General features: G+C 44.3%; 1 protein-coding gene and 1 long non-coding RNA gene across 2 annotated transcripts in view; one reads left to right on the top strand and one right to left on the bottom strand.

Annotated features, from left to right (window-relative positions):
• Positions 1 to 2495, bottom strand: part of LOC146062582 (uncharacterized) — a 24767-nt gene extending 22272 nt beyond the window's left edge. The window contains exon 1 of the long non-coding RNA XR_014471406.1: positions 2347 to 2495. This is a non-coding gene — a long non-coding RNA (uncharacterized LOC146062582). The remainder of the gene's footprint in view (positions 1 to 2346) is intronic.
• Positions 2333 to 17892, top strand: part of ABRACL (ABRA C-terminal like) — an 18307-nt gene continuing 2747 nt past the window's right edge. Inside the window, exons 1-2 of the mRNA XM_083174674.1 lie at positions 2333 to 2559; positions 11857 to 11927. Coding sequence (XP_083030800.1) covers positions 11867 to 11927 — 61 coding nt within the window. The 5' untranslated portion in view covers positions 2333 to 2559; positions 11857 to 11866. The remainder of the gene's footprint in view (positions 2560 to 11856; positions 11928 to 17892) is intronic.

The following is a 17892-nucleotide window of genomic DNA, read 5'->3' as shown; positions in this document are numbered from 1 at the left end:
CTGCCTCACAGCACTGAGGTCATGGGCTCGATCCCCACCATGGAACTAACGGTGCGGAGTTTGTATATTCTCCCCGTGCTTGCATGGGTTTCCTCCGGGTACTCTGGTTTCCTCCCACAATCCAAAAATATACTGGTAGTAGAATTGGCTTCCAACAAAATTAACCCTAGAATGTCTGTGTGTGCGTGTACATGTGGTAGGGAATATAGATTGTAAGCTCCACTGGGGCAGGGACTGATGTGAATGTTCAAATATTCTCTGTAAAGCGCTGCGTAATATGTATGTGCTATATAAGAAACTGGTAATAAATAAATAAACTTCACGTAGGAGACACCTAAGAGAACCAGGCACACATCCACAAGTCTAGGCCCCAGACCTACTCCCACTCGGCATGTCACCGCAATGGTGACCGCAGCCACTGAGTCCTGCAGCCTGGACCCTGCCTCCTGAGAGTTCTTGCTCCCCAGCGCCCTGACCATACCAGGCGGACAGCGAGGAGTGTGCCGTGACCCATGCTGGAGGTAAGTCTCTGAGTGCTGACATTCAGTGACAACCATTTTCAATTACAAAAGGTGGTTCCAAGGGTGGTGACATCATTATACAGCCCACATATACAAGTATTAATCAAATAGTGCAAAGAAAACACAATATAACACAATACATATACATTTAAAACAAATAATGTCAACAAACAATATAGTACAAATACAATGTTACAAACAATACAACAAAAACAAAATACAGTGTGTACCAAAGATTCCCACCACCTACACATGCTCCATGGTGAAAGTTAACCATGTCCACTCCAAATGAGGAGGGTGTACAACAGCGCATTGTATTGGAACTCAGAATCGGAGGCTGAAAATATACTATTTACAGAGGATATCACCAAACATGCACCCTCAACTACATTGCTGGATCGATTTAATGAGCTGATTGCCCTGAGAAAAGGGGAATCAGTCTTTTTTTGTTTTCTACCATGGATTGACATTGTCTATTACAAAGACATCCATACTTAACAAATGCTCATTTGACCTCCTCTTGCTAGGCATTGAAGAGAGATGGAACTTTTTAATTAACACTTTCAAAACCAACTACATGGCAGATCTCATCATGGATAAACATGGCTATTGGGTCAATAACCTCAATAAACAACCTGACACTTATAAGAATTAATTAATTCAATTTAAAGCAGAGAAAAAGAAAAAAGTTGACTAAAGCCCCATACACACGGTAGAGATATATTGCTCAGCCATATATTGCTAGCAATATATAGCTCAGTTTCTCCTTTTCATCAGCAACCAGAGATGGTCGCTGATGAAAGGGAACCTCTGCCGGCAGTGCCGCAGAGGTAATCAGCTGGTCGCAGGAACAAGCTCCTGCGACCAGTGATTAGAATGGGGCTGAAAACGGGAGCGTGCATAAATCGCTGGGGCACACTCCCATCACTGGCAATATGGTCGCCAGCGACCATATTTCCAGCAATTTCAGCCCCTATCACCCCCGTGTGTACACAGTTTTGGACTACAACCATCAGAGAGTTTACAGCGGGGTGACAGGTTCTTACTCCAAAGAGACAGACGTCCCCTGTTCAGGAGAGCCCTGCGCAAAAAGCACGGCTGTTTGACTACCCCTTCTTCCAATGATCCAGGCACCACTGGGAGTGAGAGTGAATTGAGACCTGAAGCAAGCTCCAGAATCCCTAGTCAATTCACTTTAGGTGTGCGCACCCAGGCCCAAATCCAAACGCATGCAAAGTGTTCTATTGAAGATGGGATGTTACCCATAGTAACCAATTACATTTTACTTATTTTTTTAGTACAGTGGTTCTCAAACTCAGTCCTCAGGGCTCCCACACAGTGCACTTTTTCCATGTCTCCACACAGAATCGCAAGTGAAATAATTAGCTACACCTGTGGATCTTTTGAAATGTGTCAGTGAGTAATGAGTGCACCTGTCGGGTGACCTGGAAAACGTGAACTGTGTGGGGGTCTTGAGGACTGAGGTTGAGAACCACTGATCTAGCACCTTTCTAAAAGATCATAGATGAAATTCGATTGGTTGCTATGGGCAACAAAACATCCCCTCCAATATAACTCTCAGCTATTTACCTAAGTGTTTAAGTCGGCGTTGCAAGATCGGTATATTTTCTTTAGTGTTGCTCAGCACAATAGGCAGAGTCAGGCGAGAGCTCTGCTGAGTCTCCAATGCACAGCACACTACATACATAAAGCCACAATGGCTCTTGTGCTTTTATTAATATTCATTGCATTTCAGCGCAATATTCTTGCTTGCCGTGAGTGCCTCCTCCCAGTTCCCGCCCGGGTTTCATCTCATAGGCTTTACCCTTTCCTATGGGCGGCTCGTTTCTTGAGGCATTAACTCCATCCTACACAAAGCAGCGGCAGCATTCTCTTCCTCCTTCGCAGCCCCCCCCTCCCCTCTCAGCGATCTGACCTGTGTGTGCCGCCGCCGCCCCCCTCCCAGTGCTCTGACCTGTGCCGCCGCCTGATTCAGCTGTAGACACCGCTGCACGCTCAGGAGCAAAGTTACCGCTGGGTGAGTTCAAGTCTATTAAAAGGAATCATTCCTGGAACATAAAACCGTCATTAATTGTGCGGTGATTATAAGCATGGGCTTCTTACTGTGCTCACCAGTGCGTGACTGGATATGCTGATACTATGGCTATATATGGAGTGTCTAGAAACAGGATTTTTTTTTTTTTTTTTTTTAGTAATTATATTTTTGCAAATATTGCTATTTTTGGCATAAGCTTTCATTATTTGAAAATGTTTATTTACAATGTAGATAGCAAGGTCCTCACAGAGGTATTTGCAGGATGTGGAAAGTTAAATACAACAAAGTAAAACATACATTGGAAATTTAGTTCATTTTTGCTTTAGACATGCAATATTATTTTCCAAACCATTCCAGGTGTGTTATAACATGTTACTGTAATGTAGCTTCATTTTGGAAATGAGTTTGTGCAACTTAATTTTCCTGGATAATTTATATTTAGTATCAATCATTTCAGCAGGGACACCGATGAGGTAAATGTGAACAATTGCTCTAACAACCAATCAGAGGAGATTGCTACAGCCACTGTGTTATTCATGAATTAAAAGCGGTTAATGTTCTGAACACAGGGCACACTATGGGTGAGATTTAATAGGATGAGATTCAGAAAGTGAGAGATTTGGTGAGAAATCTCCAGTTTTTTTTAAAGCGGCAATCATTTACACTGCAATACCAGTTTGATTTTGCAGTGTATAAATGATTGCCACTTTAAAACACCAGGATATCTTACCAAATCTCTCACTTTCTGAATTTCTCATCCTATTAAATCTCACCCTTTATGTACAAAGAAGTGTATGGGTTTTCCCTTATGTTAGTGTACCCCATGTCCTGGTCTTTAAACATGAAAGCCAATTTAGGCACATCTTTATGCCTATTCCAGAACATGGTGTGCCATGGACCATGTGCTAATAATGGAAGTGGTTCTGTCTGCACAAGGAAAGTGTTTTACTAGTCCAGAACTGTAGTTTCTACTCCTGAGAAAAGAGCATTGGCTGATTAGAATGCTGAAGTCTACTCTGTATTGTTCTTTGAACGTGGTAGTGTGACAGAAGCGTGTAGCTGTTGGGACAATTACTGTCACATGAGTGAGATAATGTGGCCCACGTCTTAGGAACAGTAACCTCTATTGAAGCAGTTACTTCCTGGTTCACCTCTTTGTGAGCTGCATTATTGCTCAATCCACAGAACAGTACTTAAGCACTTTCGGGAAATACAAGTAGTGTGCGCCTTACTAGCAGAAAATGCTTTGTGTTTTTGTCTCTGTACAATTTTTACAGATGTTTTATTTTTTTTCTGAACATATTTAAATTTAATTTAAGGAGCAAAAATCAACAAAAACCTCAGTTTTCCGGCATTATTGGTGCTATTGAAGAAAAATGCTACTTCATTTTGGAGCTAAATCACACAGAACATGGCTGTTTCTTTTGCTGGATTTGTGCCCTATGCTAGTGCCATGGGGACGGTGGAGCCAACTTGCTGCGGTTCCATCTTGGTCTGCAGATACACCATCAGATGCCCTCTGACAGGTGCAGTTTTTCCATCTGGAATCTGGCATTGTGTGCCTAAAGAGGCATACACACGGGGTGAGTTTTGCCTATTTTCTAAGTGATCTATCTAGATTGCTTAGAAATTAAGCCCAAATCGCTCCATGTGTACATAGTGTTTCCGCTAGGCTGTTTTAGCGGTGTGCTGCGCCCTGCCGTTTTTTTTTTTTTAAAGGGCAAAAAATACGCCCTGCCCCTCTAAAAGAGCCTGCCTCTGGCCCTTCTGGGGACCCTGTAGATGGCGGCACTGTGTAGAGGGGCCCATGATGTGATGGCGCGGCCCAAGCCCGCCACGGTTCCCAGGAGCACTATGTACAGGCCATAGGGATGGTGATGCGCGGTCCTGCATGTGACCAGTGCCGGTTTAGATCTTAAGCACATGCAGACAAAATCTAGTTAGATTGCCTAGCAAGTGCATACAAAACACTGGATAGCACAAATCATTTGGCACACACTGCTATGGGTGTATGGGGTGATCTACATACCAGGAAGTTCAATGGAAAGCGCTTAGTCTACATCACTTGGCACAGATCGCTAAGCACACATCGCCTCGTGTGTATGCCACTTTAGAAAGCATCTCTTTGGTTTTTATATGTAAAAGATTAACATTGGTGGAGATACCCATTTGGTACATTTTAAAAAAGAGGATGCGGTCCGCATACTGACATTCAGGATACCTGCGGTTGGAATACTGACACTGTTGAAGACCAGTGCTGGAACTCGGGATACTTTCCATCTGGATGCTGGGATTCTGTACACTGGTTTGCCAGTGCTGGTCTTCTGACGGGATACGGTCATTAGGTCTACACCAACTAGGTTGACAAGCATTGGGTCAACATGGATCAAGGTCCACACAAGCATTAGGTCGACAGTCAAAAGGTCGACATGTTTTTTTTTTCACTTTTTTTTTTTTAGCCGACATGTGCCGACAGGCGGTATTTCATGCCCTACAATGCACTAGGGCATGGTGGGAGAATAAAATAGTGTGCCGAGCGTAGTGAGGCACCGTGCCCGAAGCATAGCGAGCGGATGTGGTGCACTTCAAACTGTGTCCATGTCGACATAATGCTTGTGTCGACCTTGACATCTGTCGACCTAGTGGTGCCGACCCAATGCTTGTTGACCTAGTTGGTGTAGACCTAACAACCCACACCCCTTCTGACTGCTGGCAGCCTGATACCATCTCATCAAAAAGTGATCCGAGCCATACGTTGTTATATGATAGCTGGCGTATCTGGCATACCAAGGGTGTGGATCAAAGCAGTGGTTCCCAACAGTGCACGTTTTCCAGGTCTCCACACAGAATCACAAGTGAAATAATTAGCTCCACCTGTGGACCTTTTAAAATGTGTCTGAATAATGAATGCAGCTGCTGGGTGACCTGGAAAACATGCACTGTTGGGGGTACTTGAGGACCAGGATTGGGAACCACTGGATCAAAGGATCAACAGTGTTTAGGCTGACACCAATATGTGTCTACCTCTTGTCAATAGCAACCTATCATTCAGATACCTTTCAGAGACTATCTTCTAGTCACTCAACTCCTGTAAAGGCTGCTTCTTGTATATATCTTGTTTATTCCAGATGATACTATAATCCATGCCAGATAAATACACATATACAAATTAATTAAAGCTTCTTTTAAGGCAGGCCCTGCTATAGTTTTAGCATACCCTAATTGAAAAACGGTAGCAAGGCATGATGGGACTTGTAATTTCACAACAGCTGGAGGATATAGTTTGGACATGTAAAGGTATTTATGTCACTAAATTAAGCTATTCAGAAAATTGGGCCAAAATGATTGAAGGATCCATTAGGTGGTATAGTTATTGATGTACTGTAAAGTCACGTAAAACGTGGCAAAGCAATGTGTCACAATAGTAATATTAATAGGGGGAATTCAGTTATTGCAAAAGATAATCGTTGGCATCATGAGTCTCCGATTTTTTGGGGGGGCTATCCTAATTGGTCAACCGAGATAAAAATAAGTTTTTGCTAAAAAATGGGGCTGTTTTAGGGGATTAGTTTTGCCAGATGCAGGAGAAACATAATACCTGATAAGCCGCAGATCACACTGGTTTATTGGGGGTAATTCAATAGCCCCTGCTCCCATGTACTCATTAGCCACAAACTGATAGTGGGTAATTGCATGCACATAATATCGGAGCCCAACAGTGCAAAGGTGATTGCATATTAAAATGGTAATGTATGTGGCACTGTAACATTTAGCATGTTCTGATGGGAGGATATGTGAAGATAGGGAGTTCATAACTGAATGCAGGCTACAAAACAGAAATGAGATATGCCCGCTCTTTCATTAACCCATATTGTACATGGTATTAGCTGTATACAAAAAAGAAAAACTTAGGGATAACACTGTGTACTGCAAACCTGTTGTGTAGCAAATAAAAGCACCTGGATTTTGTTGATATTTGTTTTGTTAGAAAAAAAAAGCATGCAGCCAGTTGTCAAGGAACCCCAATCTCTGCAAGTCCCTACACTAGCATACATGCTTATCACACCATTTCAGTTAAATGCACCCTCTTGCGCATAATGCATGTCATTATTTAAACTATACTTATGTAATTACTTTTGTTTTCTTAAGCGTTAGAAAGTAATTTTAAGAACACCATATCACATGATAAAATTAGGACAAAATAATCGAAACAAACCTAAAAATAAAGCCTAAAACAAACAAATCTCACTTGAGGCATTTTATGGCGCCTAGCCTCTTCCTCGGGCAGTGAACAAAGAAAGAGGGTGGTCAAAGAAGATGCCGAATACATAGGAAGACCTTTGTTCAAAGAAAATTTAAGGGAGATGCAAAAGATCTAATAGTCACATAGTTGCTAAAATGGTTTTTACAAGGAGAATCAAAATTTGTACATGTAAAATAAGTTTTTAAAAACTAGCTGTTTTCTTCAAGCTAGAATCCCGAAGTCAATGAGGATGCTGGCATCCCAATTGTAAAGGCGTGGGGTGCATTAGAGGATAGGGCAAGGCACTAGGGGGGCTTACCTTTTCGGCTGCAGGAAGGGGGGGAAGGTTAGGGTAAGGCTGTGTGTGTGTGTGTGGGGGGGGGGGGTGGTGGTGGTGTTGTGTGGAGTTAGGGGTAGGCTTAGGCTGTAGAAAGTTGGGTTAGGTAGGGGCAGTGAGAATGTAAGTGTATACTTACTGGATCCTGTCTGGATTCCCTGCTTGAATCTTGACATTACTTGACGCACTCTTGTAAAGGTCTATGAGCAGGCAGTGAAGCCACAGCAGCATCCAGGGACATAGGGATAAACAGAGATTGATGATTAGTGCATAGGTAAAAGCTGGGTGGTGGGAGACTGTTATACACTTTATAGGCCTGATTCACTTGCAAAAGCTAATTCTCTCTCTCTCTCTCTCTCTCTCTCTCTCTCTCTCTCTCTCTCTCTCTCTCTCTCTCTCTCTCTCTCTCTCTCTCTCTCTCTCTCTCTCTCTCTCTCTCTCTCTCTCTCTCTCTCTCTCTCTCCTCGTGTGTGTGTGTTTCTGTGCAGAGTAAATACTGGCTGCTTTATTCTTATACTGCAATATAAATATCACTTTGAAGTACACATCCCACCCAAATGTAACTCTTGCTGCAAAGTTACATCTGCCCCACCTGCAGTGCACATTACTTTTGTCCATTAAAAAGAGAATTTGCTCTTGCAATTGAACCAGAATCAGGCCCTATGTATGGGCTTGCTTGAAACCACATTTAGGGGTACATTTACTAAGATAGCAACCAATCTGATTCTATATATTATCCACTAGAAGGTGCTAAATAAGGTTGCTAGGGGCAAAATCCCATCTACAATAGAACTCTCATCCTAGTAGAGTTCCATTTACTAAGAATTGGACAGAGATAAAAAGTGATCGTAGGTAAAGTACCAACCAGCTCTTAGCTGCCGTTTTTTTAAACGCTGTCTGTAACATGGCAGGTAGGAGCTGGTTGGTTGGTTGATACTCCAGAACTGTCCATTTTATCTCTCTCTCCAAGCCTTAGTCCATAGACCCCCTTAATGTTGTATGTGACATCCTGGTTCAGCAAGGTGTGTGTGTGTGTGTGTGTGAACAGTGAATTTTTACTGTGTGTGTGTGTGTGTGTGTGTCTGGCTAATGATCAATATTCTCTACCACATGTAGAGAATTGGGGGAGAATTAGGGAGTTGGGGGCCGATTATCCTACCAGTATATTTTTGGAGTGTGGGAGGAAACCAGAGTGCCTGGAAGAAACCTTCACAAGCATGGGGAGCATATACAAACTCCAGTTATGTCATGGGTTCAATTTCCACCCCCTAGGTGTTGTGATCTATCTGTCTATCAGTATGTCTATCCAAGTAGAGACACACAAATATAAATTTCCCAGTTTCTGGATAAATATAACCCAATCCATCCAAAAAGCATCCACCATAGGCTCAGGATCAAACCAAAACACTGCTTTATATCATCCAACTTTTAGTAAATTATTTAATAAAACTTAAGCTAAGCATATCAACATAGCAGTATGTGTAAATCACAGTAATTATTTTAAAGCATCTCACAGACATCAAGTAGAATGGTCATCCCAACAGCTGTTTCGGTCGGTAACCTTCACCAGCTGTATTCCATATCCAGAATGTCCACACAATTTTCACTTAAAAGTGTGTGTGTGTGTGTATGTATATAGATATCTGCTGCTTTGAAGGTCCCATTGAGCACAATGGCCTCCGTTATCTGTAAATGGAAGAAGTTCAGAACCACCATGAATCTTCCTAGAGCTAACCGACCATCTGAAATGAGCGATTGGGGGAGAAAGGCCCTAGTCGGGGAGGTAACAAAGAAGAGGGACAACCATCTCTGCAGCAATCCACCAATCAGGCCTGTATGGTAGAGTGGTCAGACGGAAGCCACTTCTTCGTAAAATTCACATGGCAGCCTGCCTGGTGTTTGCCAAAATGCACCCAAGGACTCTGACCATGAAAAAACCAAATTCTCTGGTCTGATGAGACAGACTTAACTCCTTGGCATGAATGCCAGGCGTCATGCTGAGAGGAAACCAGGCACCGCTCATCACCAGGAAAATACCATCCTTACAGTAAATCATGGTGGTGGCAGCATCATGATGTGGGGATGTGTTTCAGCAGCAGGAACTGGGAGACTAGTCAGGATAGAGGGAAAAATGAATGCAGCAATGTACAGACACATCCTGGATGAATAAAAAGAAGTAAGAAAAATGGTGCTGCGCTTCTTTTGAAGTAAATAAAGCAATATTTTAATAATAAGCAACAAACATAATAATATTACATGCTCTATTATATCTAAAAAACTAATAGCAACATAAAAGAGGTGCTGATATTCAGTGCAGTGAATATTCACCCATCACTTAGCAAATAGCACGGCCAATATTTCCCAAGGCTGGTACAGGAATGTCTCTGTATCCTAGGTAAGTTATGAGTTCCTATGGTATGATACGGTGAGGCGGCAGTTGGCTGTATGATGTCAGCAAGCTGGATATGCCAGTCTCCCTTGATGCCGGATTGTCCCAAAAAGTAACTCCCAGAGAGTATTTAGGTACCATAGTTGGTAGATTCAAATGGGAATAGGGCTGGTAAGGTGTGTGTCTAAGTGAGGGTGATCGGCTCCTGAGCACTCTGAAAAAGCACCTATCCACCGTCGCGTTTTGCTGTGATATACACAGCTTTTTCAAGGTGTGTGTGATCTATTCTTAGGTCAGGATTTATATACCTTTGTTAACTGCATAACCGTGTGCACCTGTTGCTAATTGACAACTTTTTCATATAGCATAAAATCTATAATATGACATTTATAAAAGTACGAGGCAGACCCACTAGAATGAATACAATTTTGTTCTAAAACGAGTATTAGAAATAGGGAAAAATTACATTTTATCCACAATAGCTTACCGGAGTCTGTTACAGGAAATCTGGCTGCTTCTGGTCCGTGGAACGCACAGATGCATTCCACCCTCCGGAGCTTCCGGCTCTGCAGCATAGCTCATTGAGCCTTTCCCCTGAGGCATTGTGCTATGTCTCAGGGTTCTGCTATTTAGCCCTTCTCTCAATGCGGGCTGTACTCTGCTTGTCAGTGTGCTACTAGCTGTTTATAATACTTACAGTCTGGTGGAGCGCATCTGTGCACAAGGGCAGCATCAAAAAACTCACCACTAAATGCCCATACACACAGCAAGTTTGAGCGGCTTTCAGCTCAAAGCCGCCCAGTGTCGATGAGTGGTGAGGGCTGTTGCGTGCTCCCGCATCATCATCGGGAAAGCCGCTCATCTGCTGGTATTACCAGCAGATAAAGGGCTTTGAAGACGGCTTTGCCTAGCTCTGTACTATGCAAAACCGTCTGTGCCCCGCTGGCAGTGTCAGGCAGTTGGAAAGCCACTCAGTGTGTATGCACTGAGCGGCTTTCCCCCCTGCGCGTCCATACACGCTGGGCATAATCACCCAGTGTGTATGGACCTTAAGTGACTATTGGCATTGCATGCAACTCTATACCTGTCCCTAGTGCTATTTCAGATTCAGGAACATAAATATGCCTGTTTAAAGGACTGCCTGTTCCTCAAATTTCTTAATATCTTCTCTAAATGTTGTCATTCGATAGTTATTATCCAGTGGTTTATTGGTGTGATCATATTTTTTTTTTTTTTTTTTGGTCAGGTTTTTGCATGTCACATTTTTCATTGTGGCACATGGACCCCCAATAAGTGTACCTTTTTCACTCACGATGCTCCCAACCGAAGTCCATGATGATGGTTAAAAAAAAAGTCAACCATTTCCATATTGACCGACATGGTCAATATGGAAATGGTTGACTTTTTTTTTTTTTTTTTTTTTTTTTTTTTAGCCACAATAGTGGCCAACCTCAAAACGGTCAGTCTAAAGTCTGGATCCCGTGGTTGATAATTGCAATTTTATTGGACTAATTAATTTATACTTCGAACTTGAAAAATTGTATCTAATTGTACAGTTTTTGGGACTAAATTCGGATCTGTGAACCATTAAAAGCTTTTATTCTACTTGAATCTTTAAAAAAAAAAAAAAAAAATCTCATTTTATGTATGACAAATTGCAGCAATTTTAAAAAAGAAAAGAAAGAGTTGCAAAAGTTTACTTCTCTGAAGAATAAGTTGCTTATAAGGCAGTGGCGTAATCCCCTGCCTGATCATCTGCTTACTGATTTTAGTGCCAAGTTTTCCATGGTGCATTTAACAAACTTGTGTTACAAGTAATTAATTATTTGATATTACGGACTATTCATTCAGTGACCACATGTCTAGCCAGTCATGAATTAACCTGCTGACTGAGCAATTTATTATTGAGCTCTGATTTAAAAGTGAAGACCTCCATACTGTAAACACATTGGCCTAGAATGACATTAAAAACAGTGTTAATGATATTATCTTTTATCTAAGGATCCACAAAGTGTTCACAGCACCTTACAAAAACGTGGGAGTCTATTGGTGCAGCAGTGAAAAACACTTTATCAGTGATAACAGGACTTCTCACTTCTTTGTTTTATTAATTTCCCCATCTCGGTCTCAGTATCGCTTCCCCCACACAGTAGTATGTGGAAAGTAATTCATAGAAGCATGGAATGCTCCGCTTTCTGTTTTTCATCACAAAAATAATTTTCCATATAAGGATGCCATGCGGTGTAAGCTGTATTTGAAGACCCACAAGCACTTCTATAAACCTAACTGTTGTTTTTTTGTTTGTTTTAGGTTTCTCACGATGAATGTAGATCATGAAGTTGGCCTTTTGGTGGATGAAATTCGTCGTCTTGGGGTCATAGGTAAATACACGATAAGGAATTTTTAGCAGTTTCATAGAAACATAGAATTGGATGGCAGATAAGAACCACTTGGCCCATCTAGTCTGCCCCTTTTATCAATATACCTATCCCAAGCATGTTTAAATTGTTCTACTGAATTTTCCCCTACCACCTCTGATGGGAGGCTATACCACTTATCTACTACTCTTTCTGTGAAGTTATATCTTCCTCAAATTTCCCCTGAATCTTCGTCCCTCTAGTATCAGTGCATGTCTTCTGTTGCTTCTCTTCCTGTGAAGAATGTCTCCCACATGTACCTTGTTATAACCCTTGATATATTTTAAAGTTTCTATCATATTCCCCCTATCCCTTCTCTGCTTTAAAGTATACATATTAAGATCTTTTAGTCTTTCCTGGTACATTTTGTTTTGTAGGCCATGCACCATTTTTGTTGCCTTTCTTTGTACAGTCTCTAATGTATTTATATCCTTCTGGAGATATGGCCTCCAGAATTGAACACAGTACTCCAGATTAAGACGCATCAATGACCTATACAGTGGCATTATTACTTCTTTCTTTCTACTGCTGATACCTCTCCCTATGCAACCAAGCTTCTGACTTGCCTTCTTCATTGCTTTGTTACATTGCCTACCTGAATTTAAGTCCCCTGAACTAGTGACACCTAGATCCCTCTCTTCCTCAGTAGTTTCAATTATAGTGCCATTTATACTATATTTAGTCTTTGGATTTTTGAGACCCAAGTGCATGATTTTGCATTTTTTTGGCATTAAACTGTAGTTGCCGTGCTCTTGACTATTCCTCTAATCTACCTAGATCACCAATCATTTGTTTTATCCCTGGTGTGTCTACCCTGTTGCATATCTTTTTGTGTAATCTGCAAAAAAGGCACATTTTACCCTCAATTCCATTTGCAATATCACCAATAAAGATATTAAAAAGCACTGGTCCAAGTACAGATCCCTGGGGTACTCCACTTGTAACCCTTCCCTCCTTTGACTGTACTCCGTTTACTATAACTCTCCGTTTTCTGTCCTGCAACCAAGATCTTATCCATTCAACTATCTTAGACTCCAATCCCAAGCTTTAAAGTTTATTTAACAGTCTGCGATGTGGGACAGTGTCAAAAGCCTTACTTAAGTCTAGATAAGCTACATATACAGCCCCACCTTGATCTATTACTTTAGTCACCCAGTCAAAAAAGTCAATAAGATTTGTTTGACATGATCTTCCCCCTGTAAACCCATGCTGTTTTGGATCCTGTAAATTGCTGGGGTACTTGTGTATTATCACGGCTCCCACTACGCCGTTTGCGTAGAGGGCTATTCACGGTAGTGAAATCGCATCGCATACCATATTGTATGGCATGCGATGCGATTTTCCTATCTAATGTATTCACTGCTCTGTGTCAGTGAATCCATTAAAAAGATAGGGTGCAATAAAAAATCACATCGCATGCCATTATTGTATGGCATGCGATGGTGTACGATAAAAAAATCACATCCCATTGCATGCCATTATTGTATGGCATGCGATGAGATATCGGTTCTGATGGAATCTATACTAATGCCAGTTAATGTCCTATACCTTTTAAATTACATATCATGTCATTTATTTTGCCCCCCCCCCCCCCCCACACTATCCATGTCATCCCAAAGCGTGGCGACCGCAGCTGTACGCGTCCGACCGACCTTTTCATACCCCCACTATCCACGTCGGCATGGAGTTGATTTTATATAGTGTGGCGAGCCACCGAGCCCGAAGCGTGCCTCGGGTTGGTCGTCCAGGACCAATTCAAATTATTTATGATCAATAAATTCTGGACAAAACCAGTGCTGGTGGCTACCAATCATAAAATGTGTACAATCAGAACCAAATCCTGCCCTTTACCACATAACTGAACCTAAGAAGCACATATAGGCCCTTATTCTGATCGGTGCGGACGGATCCGATTATGCGGCCAGGACCGTGCGTGCGAAACCCCGCCTTCCATATGGATCGCCAACTCCGCCCGTACGCGGTAAGAAGCTGGCCGAACGGACCGCACGTGTATTTTACACGGAATACGCCTCCTCCATCTAAGGGAACCTCCCCCATCATTCGATGGTTGCAGACCATCGAATGCAGGACCGAGTGCTCCACCAGCTCCCGTAACCTCAGACCACACGGACATTTTTCCGTGCAAAAGCAGGGATCTGGGCGGGCAGCTGACATCCGGCGATGTCATATGTCCTCCCCCTACACGTGCGTCACGACCGCATTACCATACGTACGCCCAGCGTTTGCATGGGAACGCCCATGAAACGCGGGGCGTATGCATATGGTAATGAGCCCAAATAGCCCTTCACGCCCCTCTCCACCCCCTGTTCGGAGTGTTCACATATCATGCGGGATTTGGCCGTACGCCCCGCTCGCACATGCGCAGAGACGCCTCTCCACATGCGCAGACACAAAACATCGGCGGCCCGAACGCACGAGGATATTTCCGCACCGACCAGAATAAGGGCCATAAACACAATCTACTTAATTTGATATATATTTTTTTGGGCTTAGGGGTGCCTTGAAAAAATTCTGATACTATAGGGTGCCGTGATTAGAAAAAGATTGGGAACCCCTGCTGTAGTACATTTAAATGCCATTATAAGCGTCAAAATCGCATCGCATGCTATACCATAACAGCATGCAATGCGATTTTACTACGTTTGCGAACGTAGTAAAATTGGCCGCCGTGATAATACACAAGTACATTGCTGGTTTTGAGATATTCTACAACTCTTTGTTTTAAGAGTGTTTCCATCAGTTTCCCTACTACTGATGTAAGGCTCACTGGTCGATAGTTGCTGACCTCTTCCTTGCTTCCACTTTTGTGCAGTGGGACTACATTTGCTGTTTTAGAGTCCTCTGGGATTACTCCAGTAGCTAGTGACTGGTTAAATAAGTCTGTTAATGGGTTTTACCAGCTCCCCTTTAAGCTCTTTTAGTATCCTTGGATGTATCCCATCTGGCCCCATTGATTTATCCACTTTCAGTTTTGAGAGTTCTGTGAGGACTTTCTCCTCTGTAAATGTACTTGTTAGTCCCTCAGTTTTCTCGCTATACTTGCAACTTAACTGTGGCCCCTTCCCCTCTTTCAGCAGTGAATACTGAGCAGAAATAATTATTAATATTATCTGCTATTACATTGTCCCCCTCAAGAAGACTTCCACTCTCTGTCTTTAGTCTTATTACTCCACTTTTTGTTTTTCTCCTTTCACTTATTCCCCCCCTTTACCCACTGACTGGGTAATTTTCTCCTCAGCCTGTGCTTTTGCACATCTAATTACCTTCTTAGCCTCCTTCTGTCTAACAAGATACACCACTTTGTCCTCATTATTCTGCTTCTGCTTATAATTCTTAGAGGCCAACTTTTTTGCTTTCCAAATATTTGCTACTTCTTTCGCAAACCAGACGGGCTTCCTTTTCCTTGTGTTTTTCCTAACTCTTTCTCTATCATTTATCCTGGTGATGAAGCTCAATCTTGGGGTGTGGGAGGGTCTGCAGGAGTCGGGCACATATGCTAATCTTTTCAGGGGCAGGTTACTCTCCTCCTCATACCATCATGCTTCAGTTTTCGTTTAGGTGCCCACTGGAGTGGGTGCTATGCTGAACTTTTACACTAGCTGTTAGGCAGGCACAGTGTGAGAATTCTATGAGAATCATCACACTGAGAGTGCAGCAGGAGCTGACAGAAGCGTGTCCTGTCAGCGTCCTGTGCGCAGGGAGACACTGTGGTCGCTTCAGACTTCCACAACGGTGAAGTCTCCTGGGCCCGGGGGACTCCCGAACCGGCTCCCCACAGGGGGGGGATCGTAGGGGACGGTGTTTCCCTTGATGGCGGCTGCCATCTTGGAAACAGGCTTACAGGCTGGACTCCTAATGGAGGGTGCAGCCTGTCACAGGAACGTCCCAAGAGATCCCCGGCAGAGGGGTAGGCACTTGGAGGAGGAGAGGCAGCACAAAGGAGCAGGGGGCAGTTGGCGCCAAAAGCTACAAACCCCGCTGTGGCAGGGACTTCTGGTCTCTTCCTGCATTTTGGCGCCTTTGGAAAGCAGTGAACACGATGCTGGAGGTTTCCTGGCAGAGTGACAGCTTCTCCTGAGCCACGCTACCCCCGCTGATCGGAGGATCACTGAGGCAGACAGCTAAGTACACAGCATACTTTTTCTCAGTAATATCACCTGTCATTTTGCACTGTGAGTGGTAATCATGACAGAGAAGCAGTCTGCTGGTGTGGGGGAGAAAGTGGTGGCCCTGGGATCTTGCTGCAGAGTTTGTGGCTTAGATTTAACACCAGGACAGATGGCTAAAGGGGACATATGCCCTGTTTGTAATGCTGGATCCAGTGGAGCACAGGCTCAGAGAGGGCATCAGCCAGAGCCTCAGTGGGCTGTTGTGTTAGGTAGGTCTGGGACAGCCTTAGTGCAGGCTTTGGACATACAGAAGGAGGAATTGGCAAGGTCTTCTAGGCCCTCGTCTTCCTCGCAACAATCCCTTGGATCCATTCCTTTATTACAAGGGGAACCGGCCCTGTTGGAAGTCATGCAGGACACAGCACAGGGCATGAAAAAATTTAACACCTTCATGGAACAGTTGTCCAGTCCTGACTTCTCCTCCAGACATTCAGTAACCTCTCTCTCCCTATCCTAAATTTGGATTCTGATGAAGAGGGTGAATGTGTCCCGGAGGATCTTGGGGGTGGGGCCGAAACATCGGTACCAGGCATGGAGGACTTAATCCTGGCAGTAAAACAGGCCCTAAACCTGGCAGTAGAGGATAAGACTCTGACTCAAGCAGTTTTCAAACGCCAGCGTAAAGAGGCAGTCACCTTTCCTTCAGATGAGGGAAGGCAAGAGTTGCTAAGTGGGGCTTGGAAAACCCCAGATAAAAAGATTATATGCCCTAAGAGGTTCTTTAATCTTTACCCCATGCCTGAGGATCATGTAAAATTATGGTGAAAAGTTCCTATAGTCGATGCTTTGGTGGCTAGACTTTCAAAAGCCACCATCCTTCCTGTTCGGGGGGGGGGTGGCTTTCAAGGATCCCCCCCCTCTCTCTCCTCTCTCTCCTCTCTCTCTCTCCTCTCTCCTCTCTCCTCTCTCCTCTCTCCTCTCTCCTCTCTCCTCTCTCCTCTCTCCTCTCTCCTCTCTCCTCTCTCCTCTCTCCTCTCTCCTCTCTCCTCTCTCCTCTCTCCTCTCTCCTCTCTCCTCTCTCCCCCCTCCCCCCTCTCTCTCTCTCCCCCCTCTCTCTCTCTCCCCCCTCTCTCCCCCCCCCTCTCTCTCTCTCCCCCCTCTCTCTCTCTCTCCCCCCTCTCTCTCTCCCCCCTCTCTCTCTCTCTCCCCCCTCTCTCTCTCTCTCCCCCCTCTCTCTCTCTCTCCCCCCTCTCTCTCTCTCTCCCCCTCTCTCTCTCTCTCCCCCCTCTCTCTCTCTCTCCCCCTCTCTCTCTCTCTCCCCCCTCTCTCTCTCTCTCTCCCCCCTCTCTCTCTCTCCCCCCTCTCTCTCTCTCTCTCTCTCCCCCCTCTCTCTCTCTCTCCCCCCTCTCTCTCTCCCCCCTCTCTCCCCCCTCTCTCTCTCCCCCTCTCTCCCCCCTCTCTCTCTCCCCCTCTCTCCCCCCTCTCTCTCTCCCCCCTCTCTCCCCCCTCTCTCTCTCCCTCTCTCCCCCCTCTCTCTCTCTCTCTCTCTCTCTCTCTCTCTCTCTCTCTCTCCCCCCTCTCTCTCTCTCTCCCCCCTCTCTCTCTCTCTCCCCCCTCTCTCTCTCTCCCCCCTCTCTCCCCCCTCTCTCTCTCCCCCCTCTCTCCCCCCTCTCTCTCTCCCCCCTCTCTCCCCCCTCTCTCTCTCCCCCCTCTCTCCCCCCTCTCTCTCTCCCTCTCTCCCCCCTCTCTCTCTCCTCTCTCTCTCTCTCTCTCTCTCTCTCTCTCCCCCCTCTCTCTCA

Source organism: Crinia signifera, chromosome 3 (genome assembly GCF_055691185.1).
Source record: "Crinia signifera chromosome 3, ASM5569118v1, whole genome shotgun sequence".
Classification (NCBI taxonomy): domain Eukaryota; kingdom Metazoa; phylum Chordata; class Amphibia; order Anura; family Myobatrachidae; genus Crinia; species Crinia signifera.
The sequence above is the reverse complement of the archived record's forward strand: the minus strand, read 5'-3'. Positions and strand labels throughout refer to the sequence as shown.